The sequence below is a fragment of the Pan troglodytes genome, chromosome 17 (genome assembly GCF_028858775.2).
Source record: "Pan troglodytes isolate AG18354 chromosome 17, NHGRI_mPanTro3-v2.0_pri, whole genome shotgun sequence".
Lineage (NCBI taxonomy): Eukaryota > Metazoa > Chordata > Mammalia > Primates > Hominidae > Pan > Pan troglodytes.
In genome coordinates, this window is record NC_072415.2 from 35062552 (window position 1) to 35080185 (window position 17634).

At 38.9% G+C, this 17634-nt stretch overlaps 1 protein-coding gene across 6 annotated transcripts in view; it reads right to left on the reverse strand.

Annotated features, from left to right (window-relative positions):
* ZNF521 (zinc finger protein 521) overlaps window positions 1-17634 on the reverse strand; it is a 293245-nt gene that overhangs the window by 158062 nt on the left and 117549 nt on the right. For all 6 annotated transcript variants that reach the window (XM_016933478.4, XM_016933474.3, XM_016933475.3 and 3 more), the window contains one exon: window positions 4305-7657. In XM_016933478.4, coding sequence (XP_016788967.3) covers window positions 4305-7217 — 2913 coding nt within the window. In that variant the 5' untranslated portion in view covers window positions 7218-7657. The remainder of the gene's footprint in view (window positions 1-4304; window positions 7658-17634) is intronic.

A 17634-nucleotide genomic window follows, 5' to 3' on the forward strand; every position in this document is an offset into this window, starting at 1 on the left:
CTCTGGGAGTGAAGGAGGCCCCATGGAGGGGATATGCAGACTGAGAGCAATGAGGGGGACACAAACCTACAGGAAGGGGCTAGCAAAAGAAAGAGAGGCCACAGGGCGTTCACAGAGGCAACCAGGAAGCCAGGAAGGAAGACAGAGGCCCCATAAAAGTGGACTGGCCAACAGTGACAAGTGCTTAGAGAAAATAATAACTAAGATATACTATCTTTTTGTTTCTCTAAGTACAATGCATTGGTCAATTAGGCCAGAAGAGCCCTTGGAGTCAGCTGCAATAAAGTGACGAATGCAGAAGATCCTGGGCAATGGGTGAGGGAACTGAAGGAGAAGAGAAAGAAGACAGAAGTACCGAGAGGATGCTGTAGAAAAGACGAGGATTCAACTGCAGCTAGAGGAAAGTGCCACGGGATTGTGGAAAGAGAATCCTGAACCTGGAGTTAGGACCTGAACTCTAACCCCTTGCCTACCACTTACTGGCTGTGTGATCTTAGACAATCCTCTATTTACCCGCCCCTGTTTTCTTGTCTGTAAAATAAAGTGGCTGAGTCAGATGGTCTACACTGTTCCTTCTATTTTGATTCTGTGGCACCCTATGCACATCTCGTGACATGGAGATCATGAGGATAATGGTAATGCTGGCAAGAGCAATTTCAAAGGACTGGTGAGGACAGTGTGAATTGAAATGTGAGTAAATAATTGCTCAGGGAAACTTGACTAAGAAGCACACTAGAAAAAGGAGGCACAAGAATACGTGTTTCCAAAATCTACTGTAGAACTTCAAAGTCATGAGACAACATTCTGAGGTCCAGATGGGGCAGCCCCTGAGTAGACAGTGCCCATGAACTCCAGAAGAATCAACATTTATTCAATGTATAGTAAATGTCAATAACTGCAAGGTGCTTCATGTGTGGAAACAGCTAAAGGGCCAGTGTTCTTCCTGTCCCCAGTTAACCTTACCATCCCTGGAATCATTTATTGTAGGTTATGTGTAAATTTCTATCACACTCAACCTTTGAGGAGCAAAGAAAAATGAATAGGTTCTCCAAAATATTTTATTCAAAACAAAATCTTCACTGCAAATTTAGATTAATAATCTGAGGATTCTGGCACAAAGAAAACATTTTTCACAAATTCAGAAAGCATTAGGCAGAAGAAATGGGATTCAAACTCAGATCTGTCTTCGATTTCAAATCTCTCTATTACATAACAGCTACCAACAATTATCCTTCTTTTAGTGTTGCATGCCTTGTCTTTCATCCATTTTTTGGATTGCAGGGTTTTATATAGTACTTATCCTTCCCAGATTTATATTTAAGTTTAAATCTCTTTTAATTAGGTATCCTAGTCTCAATCATATAATATTCTTTTTAGTCTTTGAAAGATGTACACAAACGTTTACCAATATTCTATGTAATTCTAAGTCATGGTCCAGAAAAATCTAACCTTGTTCTTGACCATACCTATGTATCCAGGTTTTATTATCTCCTGTGATTTTCTTTTCACTTCTGGAGTCTCAAGCCTCAGCAAGAAGAAGAGATGAAAATACCACCTATGTTGCTAAGTCCTTCAATTGCTACCTAGGGCATCTAAGTCAACAGACATATACGTCACATTTCTTTTTGTGATAAAATTTATTCCTATATGATACAGCTGTCTTTTGACAAAGACTTATATAATAACATTTCATTTTACCTAATCTGGAAAAAATGCACAAACTCCTCAAAATGAGAACTTATAGAAATTTAACTTGGCTAACAAAGAATGTGAACAAATGAGTATTTATTTTGTATTTTTCTTGCTGACATATTATTTTTAGGCTTCTTTTTGTAAAACTTTGTGTATATTTAGATAATTTTCTGTATTAGTCTAAATAATATGGTCTATTGTACATATTTAATTGTAGAGAGTATCACACAAAATTTTATAACAAATAGTATGATGAATTTAAAAATGGCGATAGTAACGATGATTAAAATGTTGAACAAATTAGTGAACTTTTGAGGCACAAAGAAATATCTGAAACTAAATCCTAATATCTCGTCAATTAAGCATACCACTCTAAGCTCTTATTAATCAGGTTTCATAGGGAGGTACTCGACTGCATAGTCATTTTTGACCCTTAGTCATTAGGTGCTTTAAAAATGCAATTGTAAAACTTAAACAAGTATTTTAAAAAATATTTGAAGTATTATCCTATGTAAGTGCAGGATAAAGATAGGCTTTCTAAATATCACTAAGATTTTAGGTGTCATTCGAGCCTTAATGATAAATTCTCCTCATCGAGTAACTCTAACCAACTTAATGTGTAAATACTATTTATATATCCTCATTCGTTTTTGAAATATTTCCTCTTAGATGTTATTATAATATACAGCAATTCATAAATATCAGAAAATACAAACCATGAACAGATAAGAAGACACAGGCATATGCCCTTTCATAAACAATCTACTAAGAAACAAGAGAGTCCAGCTATGCTTCATTTAAAATGCACAAGCAACACCAAAATCACACACACAGACACATAGACTAATGCAGTCATTTAAAATCAACTTTACACACTTTGTAAATTAAACATGAGTATCAATCTCTTGTAGGCATATGTTAAGCATTACAAAATAAAAACAAAGGAGAAGAGTAATTTTCTGCCTTAATGTTTTAAGAATTCTCATTCAAAAACTTAAAAATATGAGACATTTTGGGGACAACTGAGGAAATTTAAATATGAACCTCTTACAGACGATATTATGGGATTACTTAATTTCCTTTTTTAATTTAGTGAATTGCTTTAGCTAATGATGTCATAATTGACCAAAAAAATACCCTTATTCTTAGGAGATGTCATGATACCTGCAACTTTCTTTCATGTGGCTGAAGTTGATTTTAAAAAGGGGTGCAGAGAGAGAGAAAACGCTACAAAATATTCTTATCTGGAGGACCTGGGGATACCCATACACAGGCACACATACGTGTTCGCTGTGTTGGTCCTTTAACTTTTCTATAGGTTTAAAAAATTCCAAAGTAAAAACTTGGAAAACCCTCATTTCATATGCTTTTAACTACTAATATTTGTTTCAAAAGAAACAATTTGATCCAACCCATGAGCTATGAGCCATAATCAAAGCTATGTTCTTCCAGCTGTCCTCAGCAGTTTGAAAGGATTTCATGTATTTAAATGAGAGAAAAGTGCAGATTTACTTGGGGAGGGGAGAAGGGGGAAAGTGGCTTCAAAGTTTGGGAGTTTGCCTGCCACACAGATGCCACATTTTGTGAGGCCAGGCTCTGTCTCAGTCTTCTCAGCCCGCCCCTGCCAGCTGACTGATGGCTATCTGCAGGGAGCCACAGGGGGGCCTCCGCCAGGGTGTGAGTGCAGAGACAAGATAAGGAAAATGCAGTAACCCCAAACTGAAGGGAGAAGGATCTCCCTGGGGTTTTCATTTGGATGGATCTCCAGATAGGGGCAGGTAGGGAAGTGGAAAGAGCTTTTAGAAACCAGGTGATAAAGCATAAAGAAATATTAAAATGAGCCATCCTCTGCTCAGCTACTAAGAAATGATGACTTATGAAATGATTTCATTGTAAATGAACTTGTTTTTTTGTACTCGTCATGGCAAAGAAAGCAGAAAACTACTCTGAAACTAAGGAGGAAAAAAAAAACTCACACATTGATTTTGAAACCCAGAGAGTAGGCCTCAAACTCAGGGATAGTGTCTTTAAACAGAATAATGGGCATGTGGTGCTTAATAAATGTAGGGGTTTTTAAAAAATCCTGTTGTGAGGAAGTATTTTCCTCTCTACCCAGAAGACAAAGAAAAACAGTGAGTGTTGACAACATGGTATTAAAAAGCCACCCCTACCCAATTTGTTATCCCCAAATATATATATTCTTTTTAATTTACTCTAAGCCAGCATGGTGGCTCATAGCATCTTACTTTTGTGTCATTATCTCTCTGCCATACACACAAGTCATAGCTGGGGATTTCAACTCACGGTGAAGCTATGCTGAGATTCCAGATCTCAGTAGTGTTGGCATGAGCGCTGGTCTCTTCAGTCATAGAGAAGACAATATCCTAGGGAGACTGGAATTAGTCCTATTTTGCACCATTCAAGCCAAAATGCTGCTTATCAAGAAGCAAGTAATTGCTAGCTAATGGCTATGGGGGAAAAAAAACCCACTGCATTTCAATCTAAGCATCTTTTGGCCCATGACAATAAATAAAGCTGTGGAGAGTGTAAACATAAAGCAGGGACCGTTTCTTGAGGAGGTTAAATAGCAAACATTAAAAAAGGCGAGTTACCTCATCCGACTGGGAGGGACTGATTCTGGGCATTGGTGATACTTGGGGCGTTTTCAACTGTGTGCTGTTGCTGTCTGGCACGAGCTCTCGGTGGATGGTTTGGATGTGGTTCTGGAGTTCACTTTCAGACTCAAACTTAACGTTGCAGCTAGAGCAGCGCGTCTTCAGTCCCCCCACCTTGCCTTTCCCCTCAATGGCACTCAGATTCTCATTCTGGCCCAAGCCTGGTCTATTCGTGCCGGGAGGGACGTTAATGCCTGGGCTGGCGCTCTTACTGAGATTCACGCAGCCGGCACACAGACCATATGGCAGGCCATTGATATCAAGTTTCACCAGATCTTGCTTGGAACGGAATTCTTTGAGGCAAGATGCGCACTTGTACAGTTTTTGGACGTGCTGGCCCCGCCCTGTGGTCTGAACTGCAGACCCATTCCCTGTCTTTTGCATGTGGAATGTCCCATGGATTTTGAGTTCCAAGGTGGAGGTCACTGTCTGCATGCACACCACGCAGCGAAAGCCTGTCAGGGAATTCCTCAAGTCAGGGTGCATTTGGCAATGCTCTAAAAACTCCTCTTCACTCTGGAGAGGCATCTTGCAAATCCGGCAGTTTCCAGTATCAAGACTCTTACTATGCGTGACTTTGTGTTCAGTAAGAGTTAAAAGGGAGGGAAACCGCTCTCCGCAAATAGGGCACATGTAGTGTTTGACAGGGCCTAGGTGGGTCTGCATATGTTCACGGAGGCCATTTTCGGAGAAGAAGGTTCGAGAGCACACGTTGCACTTGTAATTCCCTTTAATGAGCTCAGCTTTCTTTTTCACGATGGCACTTTCTCCAGGTCTGATGTTGTGGTCTCGGAGCTGGTGATTCTGCAGCAAAGTTTCCATAGTGTAGGCTGCCCCACAAATGTCACAGCCGTACATAGGCTCAGAGGTGTCAACGTCTTCTTCGCTCCCATCGTGACTGTTGTGGGACTCCTGGCTGTTGGTCAGCAAAGTCTGCAGCTCCACTTCCTCTTTCTGCACTTGCTCGGAAGCTCCATTTGTTCCACAGTTGGGTGTCTTGGTTTCGAATACACAATGTTTTTCTCGCAAGTGTTTTTCTAACAAAATGATCGCATGGAAGGCTTTGCTACAGAACTTGCAGTTGTACTTCTTACTGTGAGTGGTGATGTGGCATTGCAGCTCCACCTCGGTGCCAAAGGACTCACCGCAGAAAATGCACTTATGCACTTTCCCTTGGTTTTCCAGGTGGTTGTGTTTCACATGGAGCTGCAAGTCAGTTTCGTTGCGGAAGTCCCAGTTGCAAGATGTGCACCTATAGACTTTCTTTTCATTACTGTGCTTCACAGCCAAGTGGAGCTGAATGGAGACTTTTGAGTCAAAAACTTCCTGGCAGAGGGTGCAGCGAAAGAAGACAAAGGTGTGCATGTCCAGCAGGTGTTTCTGAAGGTCATCCACTGATGTGAATTGCTTGTCACAACTCTCACAGATGTAATACGTTGAGGTGATCATAAAGTGAATGGTAACATGCTTCAGCAAGGATTCTTGGTTGGGGAATTCCTTGTTGCACTGAGGACAGGTCAATTTTGGAAGCACAGTGTCGAGATGAGTTTTTAGGTGAGTCTGAAAGCTGTCTAGGGATGTGTACTTAGCACCACACTGATTACAGATATATTCTCCAGCGGGACGTGCAGGTGCACCTCCTACTGCCTGCATCATCTTAAGAGATGTCTGCTCTATGGCCACAGGAGATAGGGGGCTTAAGGCCCTGGATTTCTTCCCATTGTGGATATAATTCAGGGCCAAGGGAATGTTTTTATGATTCTCTTTGATATGCTTGTTCAGTTTAAGAACGCTGTTGAATATTGGCGAATTTGTACAATAGGAACAAGAATAGACTTCTACTACTGGTTCTTTGGGAGTCCCAAGCACTGGAGACCCAAATCGGGAGCCACTGAGGTCACAATGAACCTGTCTAATATGCTCTTCCAGGGAAGAGTCAGTGAGAAACCCCATATAGCAATGGGGACAAAAGAATGCATTACTATCTTTAGCTGCAGGGTTTGCAAATCCATGAGAACATCGGATGTGTTCCTGAAGAGTGTTGAGGTCGTTGACAACTTCGGAACAGAAGTTACACTGGTAGACAATGGCAGGCATGGCAGAAACAATCAGACCTGGGTCCTGAGCTTCATGCACTTGCTTAAGATGTTCATTTAGGTTATAGAGTGAAGGCAGGACCTCCAAGCAATACTGACAAATATGGGCCTGTTCTGGCTTATCTAAGTGCATAGTTTTCAGGTGAATCTGCAGAACTGCAAGACTTGAAAATAATTGTTTGTTGCAGTAAATACAGCTGTAGGTAACTTTTGCTTGTTTACTCGAGGGACCAGTCATGTCAGGGGTTTGTTGAGCGGCCCTCTTCCTCCCTCGACTCTTTGGGATTGGCGGGGCAGCTTCCACCATGGTTGAGCTGTCCACTGAGAGGTTGGAATCTGGAGTCGTACTGGACACGGAGGTATAGCCCACCGTGACCAGGGAAGGGCTGTTGCTGTGATTGCATGACTCCGGTTGCTGGTGACTGTCCATGTGGCTGTACAGTTCCTCAACTGTGTGGAAACTCTCAGAACAAATGCTGCATGAGTTCTTCTTCTCCCCGCTATGCACCTGCTCCATGTGGTTCATGAGGGAGGTCTCCTCTACGAAGAGCTCGTGGCAGTAGACACACTGGAGGGCCGCTCGGTCCTCATTTGGGGAGCATTCGGGGTGGCACTCTGCAATGTGTTTTTGGAGGTCTTCCGGGAAGTCAAAGCCTTCCTCACACTGACTGCACTTCTGAGTGTCCTTCATCTTCCAGTCCTCCATCCTGGAACCGGACTGAGAGCCGTCCTTGTTCCTCTCATGAACCTGCATGTGTCCGTGTAAGGAACTAGAGGACAGAAACCCACGGCGACAAATGGCACATTTATATGGCTTGTTGGACGTGTGAGTCTTTAAGTGGATCTTCAAGTGATCACTTCTGGAAAACGCAGCATCACATTCACTGCAGTGGTACTTCTTGTCCCCGGTGTGGAGTTTTATGTGGCGATCTCGGCTGCGCTTGTGTTTGAACAGCCTACTGCAGTAGGTGCATTTGAAAGGCAGTTTGTCGCTGTGACTCTGCTCATGGTGCTTTAGGTAGCTGAGGCGGCTAAACGACTTGTCACAGAATTGACATGGGTATGGAAGCCCAGGGCCACCTTCTTCCTCTCCAAAATCGCAACCTTCTCCATGGCTAGGGGAAGTCTGATCCTTGCTAGAAGGTGAGGAAGCTGGCCAAGAGCAAGTCGGATCATCTTCAACATCCACTCCATCTGCAACAAGAAACAATGACAAATTTCATCTGACATGTTGAGATTCAAGAGTGAGTTTACCGTAGCATTTCAACCAGCACACAGAGTTGGGCCCTCTTGAATCTTTCAAGAAAAAAAAAAATGAAAAGAGAGAATATTTGAGTGAGACATTTTCAAATCTGAGCCCAGAGCCGTTATTCTGCATTTACTTTTTGTTGAGTTGTAAAATATAAGAGGATATTACATAGTTCTATGTCTAAATTACCCTTTTATTACTTTTTATCATTCTTCCTTAGAAGCAAGGTATGTATTACACATTGACAATTTTATTAAAATGCAGATTTTAATATATTTAATGTTTCTTTTGTATTCATTCTAAAATGATTTGCATATTATGTGAGCATCTGAAGAACCAAATGAAAAGAGGAAATATTACAGGAATGATTTAAAATTAATGCAGTCAACCCAGATGTCTAATATTTAATAAAAAATTCCCTCTGCATTTTGCTTGTTTTTATATAAAAAGGCAATTCTGCAGACCAAAATCTGTTACGGGGTTCTTATTGATACAGACCTTATTGCTTTCAGCAAAAAAATATTAAAAAGTAAGCACATGAAAGAAGACAGAAAACACAATAATAATTATGTCTTGTGTAATGAAAGATAACCAGGATTTCTTCAATAACTGAAATTCGAATTCCATAGGCCAGAAAATGGATTATTAAATGTTAGAAGGGTACTGCTAGATATTACATGTAGCTAGGATCAGCTAGGATCAAGAAAAAATGAGAGTTTCACAAGGGCCAGATTTTAATAGTGTATTTTGTTTGGAAAGTTCAAGAGGTGGCCCACCATATCTTCCTTTTGCAAAAGCTTCAGCAGCCTGAACTTCCTTAGCTAAACAGGACCTGCACTTTGAGGTGAGCAGAGACAAAGCAACTTGTGAAAAACTGGAAACAGGAAAAGTGATAAATGATTATGGTAAATGCTGAAAGATTTATGAGTGACAAAAAGAAGACAAACAAGACTGAGAGCCAGATATAAACTTAGCAAGTTATCCATAAAGGAACGTTACCTTATATTAGGTGATTTTAAAAACTATGTTCTTAGCAAATGTGCACTGTTATTTCTGTTGCTTTCTTGATATCCAAGTGGAAAATAAGACCATCTCAAAGCAGGTTGTGAAACCTCTTTTTTGCTTTTCATAACCTTTTATTCAAGATCAGAAGAAATTTTAAAAGCTTTCCACTCTCCAAAGGAGCACGATTTTTCAAAAAAACACACAAGTAAAGACCATGGAGTGGAGCTGGTGGGGATAGTGTTTCAGTTAGAATAAGAGGCTCAGTTAGAGCATTATTAGAATATTCTAATGGTATTCAATTAGAGTATGTTCAAATAAGTTTTTAAATTCTTCAAAGCTGAAGTTCACTAGCAAGCTAAATGATTAATATAAAAGTAGAAACTGGTGAGCATTATGTAAACGAATTCCATGTCTGCTTTCTTTAAGGTAACAAGATTTTACTAGATTGTCAGCCTCTTCCTTATCCACAGGAAACAGATGAGGATCATTCCTTTCCTGCATCTAGAAACTGATGACAACACCATCTCACTATCAATGCCAGATGGCAACCCTCTCACTCTGAGAAAACAACCAAACACCATTCCTGGATCCCTGCCCACTGCAACAAAGCTTCGCCATACAAGTTGAAAACCGCATGATTTTGCATCCTCATTTATATGACTCTATAACCCAACATGTTTCCAGCATAAGAAAGGGTCTGATGGATGTGGATGTGATTTATACTTAAAGTGAATACACCAGGAACATATGCAGATAAACTCAACTCACCACTCAACATACAAAAAAAAATTTAGCTAAAAGCAAAAAAACTCAATAATGATCTAGTTTTCCCCTTAAAAAAGTGTTGTCACCTAAAGCTAATATACCTGAAACAAATCAAGGTTTCAAATATTTACCCTAATTGAAAAAAAAGGCCATCTATTAAATGTACTCAACATTCTAGGTAAAATCTACCACATTTCACATTTATCTTTTAGGCTTAAATCCTGCTATTTCATTTAAAAAATATTTTCAAACACATCTTCTCATTTATACATTTGGGAAAAACAGTGAATCAGAATTTGTAATGCATCCAGCCTAGAAGGATATAACTATTGAGCTTGAAAATTGAGCAAGTGAATTTATAATTAAATTGCAGATTGTGTCCAGGTATGATATATTTTTTACAAATACATAAAGAATTATAGAGCAATGGACCATTATAAAAATTATGCAATCCCTAACACCAGGCTTAAATCAGGTTCTTGTCTGTGGTCCATGCCTGACTATATCTATTATATAACTGTTCCCTTAAGCTTGTAAATTTCAATGACATGTCAAGTGAGCTGAAGGTTAGGATCAAGGTTTTAACCAGGATTCAAGAGAGCAGAAGCCTTTTCTTTCTTCTCTCCAGTCCCCATTACTTGTCTTTGTAAAGGAAATTGCACAAAACCCCCTCTAGAAGTCATAAGGCGTGGGGATTGAGCATAAGTAAATAGTTTGAGCAAGGAATAATACTTTTAGAAAAATAAATAAAGCGTCCCTGAAAGGCTGATTTCTGCTTTAAAATATAAAATGTAAAAACTCTCATTTGCCAGTACTGTAAATGGATTGTATTCTCCAAAGAACACACAGGGACTCACTACTCCCAGCGGGTTGGTCCACACTCTTCAGGTATCAGACTCCTCCAAGACTTTTGTGGTGATGGTCTCCCCGCCAACATACTCTGAGGTCTACCTAAGACTTTGAGAGTTATCCCTCCCCATTAACTTAGGCTTTTTGGCAGCCACAGTGCAAACTAAGCTTAAATGGTGAATATAGGTTTAAACGATGTCAATTTCTTTTTACACGTGGAAGAAACTGTAGAAGATTCTTTCAACTCAGGTTCCTGAATCAACTTTAACTTTTTTTCCCTTCGGCACTAAGTGCTACTTACAGGGACTGTCTTTCTGTGTGATGGCAAGTTTTCTGCATTTCAATGTGAAGTACTTAACATGTCCATGTTAAATTTTAATTTTTGAAACCAGTCACTTCACTTGAGCTGACTCTCCGAGAGCTGTAGCTCTTACTGCCGAAAAAGCTTTGCTAGAAACCAGCTCTGTGGCCTAAAAAGTCTATTTAAAGATGCAAATGTGTGTGCATGGTTAGTGCAGATGTTTTTCTACAGCAACTGTACTTGCTGAGTTTCACCATTTCCATAAAGCACATTAAAACAAGTGTGTGAACACTCCGAGATGAAAGTCTCCAACACTCCTGAGACTTTCAGTGGAAAGTAGAGCCGCCTGACTTTTCTCCAAGCAGACAGGAATGCCCATGATTCAGCAGCCTGAGTAAATAAAAGAGGTCCTTATTTCCTAATTTCGCTGGCTGGCCATACTGCAGCAGCCTCTGTGTTTCTGCCAAAGGGGATGCAGAACTGGAACTACACCCAGCCGCTGAAGGCCTGTCTTTGTTAGCCAGCCAGGCTTTCCGGACCATCTTCTGGCAGCAGAACGGCCATATCCTGCAAGGAAGACCTCCATCTCAGGCTAGGCGCTTCTCTAGTCTGCCTAAAAGGACGAAACAACAGATTTTGCTGGGTCTGTGTTGGAGGAGGACAGCTGGAAACTCAGTTAGCAGCAGAGTAACACCTGTTCAGGCATATTTATGGGGGAAAGCGCTCACTAACAGAAAAGTGAAGTCATACCAGAAGGAGTTATTCCACAGAAAAAAGGCACCAGAACACGGAGTACCTTTGTGACGTGAGCCGTCAGCCCCTCGTGTGCCAACCTGGGGAGGAGGAAGCAGAGACTGGACGTGATTTGATCCTAGCTCCTGCTGACGGACAGACAAGCACGCAAATGAGGGTCTGAGAGTCTGTTTACAGCCTGCCATTGTGGAAGAGAAATGCTGAGGGTTCTGGCCACTCGCTGGTGTTCAAGACTAATCAAATTAGCCAGAAATTAGAAAATAAGATCAAAGAGAGAGGAAGAGAATATGTGCAGAAGGGCTAGACTAATGTTAATGCTTACTTTGTTTATGATTAAGCGGGTCTTAATTTGGGTAGGACATACACTTCCTGAGGACAGGGACCAAGCCTTTCAGAAGATTGATTCCAACACTAGGGGCAATCTGAAATTATTCAAGAGAAACTAATGTAAGAAAGTAGATGAAAATACTTTCTCTGAAGTTATGGAAACTTCTGATAATGTTCTTCACAGGGCCTGGTCTGCAAGAAACTGGCTTAACAATATCCTTTTGCTACCTGAGCTTGTTCATTGCAACAGCAGAGTACCCTCTTAACTGCCCATCGGGGACTCAGTATCATGTGTGCTAGTGCCACACAGCAAGATTTCCTTAACAGGGACAGGATTTACATCAATGGTTACTTTTCAAGTGAGGAGAAGAAGCACAAATACTGATGGGTCTGAAACTTGTGTAGGAACCAAAAGTCAAGAGCCTGGAGTTTTATTTCTAGCTTCATAACTGACTTAGAGAGTGACCTGGCTAAGTCATTTAATCTGCCCCTACCTAGGTATTTCACCTGCAATATGAAGATAATAATTCTTGCTACTTACCCTCTGGGGTGTTACAAAGACTAGTGAATGTTTCTAGGGCACCTTATCATGGCTGGAAGAAAAGTTGCATATGTAAACAAAAAGATTTATATGTGTTGCATGTATTTCTGTTTCCATGTGTAAGCTTCTATGAATATAGCATAAACATATTTTAATATTTTCTTTCCTTTAATGCAATCTCAGGAATATTAATTTTAAGGACTGACCCAATGGCAATCTACAGTGCCTTAAGCTTTCACAGTTGTATACGCAGCTAGCAAGAAAATAAAAGATAAATAGCTGGTGATACCTAAATGTTAATAGACCATAAATCTGTGCTTACTATGTTCCAAACATTAAATTATCAAACATGGGATATAATCTTGGGTCTTTACAGGCAGGTAACCTTGGCAGAAGTGTTTTTCTATGGAATTCTGAGGCCAAGAATGCGGTTTATACCTCTCTTCTCCTTAAAACATGAGCAATACAATCATTGCATTATTTAGCAACATGGTAAGTTGATTCAGTAAATTTTTTTTTGAGGCTCAAACAATAGGGTAAGACTTGAGACCAACAAAATTTCAGGTTTCCCCCCACTTGCCTTACATAATTCTTTACTTCTGCCAACAGGCTATAGGAGCAGTTCTGAAATTTCTTACTAAATAGAATTCACAGTACTTTTTCAGTCATTAGCTACCTGAGACACTTTAACATAAGCTGAAACTCCTGGGGGAGATACACAGGTGTGCACAAACACTAAGAGAAGTCGGGCTCTACTTAAAGAGGACAATATTTTGAAATGCATGTTTAATAGACACAGGTAACAAGGGTACTTGACATGTTACTTCAATGCCAACACAGTAACAATTTTACACCATCATATTTAAAATCTTCTAACCAAATTACAAAATACATTTTTAAAGCAATGATTTAAATTGCTAAAAGATAAGGTCATGCTAAAAAAAACTATTATGCATTATTACACAATTGCTTCCCTTCATTCTCCATAGAAATGTCAACAGTTTTAGAAAAGCTGTAACTTTAATAGCTATCATGCTTCTTTAAAAAAAAAAAAATCAACAGCTCCACATTAAATTCACTCCTTTGTCATATAACTTATTTAACTACTTGAAAACGAATACCCTTTACTGGGTGTTCAAATGAGAAATGTGAACTTTAAAATTATTTATAATTCACAGATGCTTTTAAATTCTGTAATATTTCGAACTGTTCTAGAAGGACCAATTAAATGAATTAACAGTTAGGTTATGAGGAAGAAGGGTGGTCACCCATTAATAACAGCAGCTGTGAAGAGCGGGAGTTGGTGGTGCACATTTTTTAACAGTCTTAAGATGAATTCCAGATATCAGAGCTCAAGCTCAGAGGTTTTTTTTTGTTTGTTTGTTTGTTTTTTGCCTTCAATACTCCCTAGTAAAAAAGAGGCTCGCTTTCCCCCAACAACACTTTAACACTTCAGATGAGCCAACAAAGAGATAAGGAGTTGTTATCACATCTCCATGGCTCTCCTTAGGTAATCCTGGGCTTTTCATCCATTCTTTCACCAGACACATTTCGATTGCGTGTGCAGGGAGAAGTATAAATGTTTTGCTTGCTGTTGCTTAAAGTTCATTTGAACAGACGGAGCTCAATGAATTCCATCTTCCGCAGCCAAATTAAATAGAAAACAGTGCATTCTTAAGCAGTTCACACTTAACTCCACCTCTCAAATCAGAGGAAAAAGCTGACGTGAAACCAGTTAAAGAACAGTCATCCTCTCTCGCACGGAAATCAAGACATTGTGTTTCTGAAGCCAGACAGAAGGAAAAGTGGTTTCCAATTATGTGGGGGGTGAGAATTGCTTTTCTTTTTCTATCTTTTGGCTCACTTAAAAATATATATACTAATGATAAGCACCCACCTCTTGGCGTTCAATAATTGGCAACTGTGTATTACACATCTGTTTACAGTGCTGTGACTGAGGGTGTTCTAAACCGTTTAACATGTTGATCTTTCCTTGAATAATGACAGACATCACCAGAGTGGATTTCCTGAGTCTGTATTCTTTTTATTCTCTACTATTTTGAGTTAGAAGGCATTTATTAGTTACTATGTGCTCTTGTGTTTATATATGACCTCATACCACAAAGAATTTAAAGCAGTTTTTCATTGCTTTAATCCATTGATTTAATCAACTTTTATTAAGCACCTACTATGTGTTCAGGTCTAATATTGGCTTGTGAACTTTAGAAACTACTTTTTTTTTTGAAGTTTTGATTTCCTTGTCTATAATATCAGAAAAATTTCGGCCTGCCTCAACATATGAGGTATTATAAGACTCAAACATGACATTATATGAAGGAGTTTTCTGTACTGCTAAAATCTAAAAATGTATTACATTATTACTACTGCTATGAAAGCCAAAGTTACCTATAAGTGATAAGTGGTAAATGATAACTCATAAATGTGAGAACAGCAGAAAGGAATCAAAATTAACGATAATTTAGTTGTTGCAGTTTTCATATTGAGATTCTAAAAATTTTTAATGACTTAAAGGGCATTTCTGTTTATAAATAAAAATAAACAAAAATAAAGAACTACTATTTAACAATATTATTTAAATAACAATTTGATAGACAATATTATTATAAAATTAATATGGATTAATTTATTAACAATATTATTATTCTTGTTAAATAACAGTCTTAATAAATAAAAATAAACAAACAAAAATATTCCAAAAAAACTCTTCTGAATGCTACTCACAGATATCTTGAAAATCAATGTGTAGCAGTTCATTGGTTAATAGCTACACACACTGGCCAGTTGTGATTAATTCATGAGTGTTGTAAAGTCCACACAACGAAAGGGCCTGCATTCAAAGTCCAGGAGCCACATTCCATAGTGCCAGCACCACTCTATAAGTGACTATTTGGCTTAGTTAGAAATTCCTTGAGGCCAATTCTATTTCACTTCAAAATCCTTTGCACCAGTGTGAAATATACGTACTGAGCTTTGACGGATGACCTACACATTTTAAAAATACTCAGTAAATTTCTCAATGCTACCAAGTTAATCATTAGTGATTTTAAATTAACTTCTTCACTGGGGAAGCAGAAGGTAAAGGGGATTCTTCCACTGAGAAAACTAAGTTCGGAAATGGCTTCGTTAGGGAATGACGGATCTTAGAAACTTCATTTCACCACGTTAATGGTTTTGGAAGAACTGCCATAAACCACCAGAATTTTCAAAAAACGAAATCAAATTCTATTTCAAAGCAGCATCTGGTCTAACAGAATGTTTTGTCTTGTTAAACTAGACTTTACTGACTATTTTTCCAACATGTAGGCTTTGGTCCAAGGCCGGAAAACTTTCAGTCACCAGGAATTATAACAGTCCTGAAATGGTATTTATTGGAGCTGAATTTCACCTGTATTATATCCATGGCAGTAGTAACGCCAACATGAATTTTCGGCAGCCTGAAAAGGCCACACTGTATACTTCACTGCAGACAAGGCCACTAGAGAATACAAAAGTGTTGAAAGGCTAAAATTTAATTAATGAACAATTAGCACCCCCTGTGGGTTCATTGTGCAGTAAAGTGATAAATATGGTTTGCTAATGTAGAAAAAGCTGTTACAAAGATTAGGGGGGAACTATTACTACAATTATCCATATGCCTTTGTATTACAACTGACCTCAGTACTAGTTCTTGATTTGGACATACATGTGTCTAACAAATGATAGGAATTGTTCAGGTCTGTGGCAAATAATCATTTTGAATTTTGTTAAAGCACAGACTGACTCACACAGATTGTCAGGCTGTTTTCATAGGGTGAAAAAGCCACTGAGATCGCTAGTGAGTACACCCAGCCAACCACCCAGCAGCTGCAACTCAAAGTAGTATCTGTTGTCTGCTCCTCAGTTTTATGTATTTAATGAGGAAATTATATGCTACAGTGGTATTAAGGAATTCAGAGATGAGGGGCCGGGCGCGGTGGGTCACGCCTGTAATCCCAGCACTTTGGGAGGCTGAGGCGGGCAGACTGCCTGAGCCCAGGAGTTCGAGATCAGCCTGGACAACATGGTGAAACCCCATCTCTACTAAAATACAAAAAATTAGCCGGGCGTGGTGGCATGCGTCTGTAGTACCAGCTACTCAAGAGGCTGAGGCAGGAGAATTGCCTGAACCCGGGAGGCAGAGGTTGCAGTGAGCCGAGATCATGCCACTGCAGTCCAGCCTGGGTGACACAGTGAGACTCCGTCTCAAAAAAAAAAAAAAAAAATTAAAAGGGCAATTCAGGGATGTTGGACTATCTTGAGACTTCATGCATAAGAAAGACTCTACAGTAGGGCCAATCACTAATATGCCTTATACAATAGAATTTTTATAGTGTTTCAACAGAATTATTACCTTTCACGTTAACACTTACATGGTAAAACTGAAATGGAAAAATGAGATTGGATTCCAAGTAACCCAAATGATATAAGACAATCCTTTATCTCAAATGAGATAATGTTTATAAAAGTACTATATAAACTGGAAAGCCAAAGCTATTTTCTTAAAATAATCTTTAGTTAGGGTGTGACAAAGTATCTCTACACAGGTCATATGATATTAAGTACATGTATTTATAGAGTTTTTAAATTTATAATTTTGCTAATTCAGCAAAATATAAAAGAGGCATTCTGAAAATAAGGCGAATTATCAATTTGAGGACTTTTCAGTTACCCTCTTTGCCCTTTATGTTTTATTTTTCACTTTTGGTTTGATTTTTCTCTTCCCTAGAATCTCTACCTTAGAATGAATATGATGATAACATCCAAGCCAGTTCATTTCATTATTTTTTTCTTGGTAACAGCCCTGGTAATTTATTTATGGGAACCAGTACAGTTAAAATTGTGGCACACTGCATGTGTACGCTTGCATGCTTTTATCCACAGTTGACTAAATGTTCAGAATAGACTAAGTGATTTATGCCAAAGTAGTTTTTCAAATATTTTAGGTAACTCTCATTACAAAAGTGCTAATCGTAGTAATTTGACACTTAATAGGACTAAATACCTGTACAATCATGTCTTAATGAAATATGTCTCTAAGGGAAGACTTTATGATGCTACTTTCTACTGATTAATATCTATAATCATATTTTTATTAAATTATATATATGTGTCTATATATAAATAATACATATTATCTGAGATGATACATCTTGGCAAATATTCCAACACCTGTGACAAAATCAGGCCTCAAAAACCCCATGATACCTCCACATACTAGCATCTTACTTTGCCTCCATCCAAGATACTTTAAAAATAACAAAATAATGTATAAGAAAAGAATCCAAGGTAGTGTGGCCACAGTAATGAGACACATTGCTAATATTCAAAGATATAAAACCTAC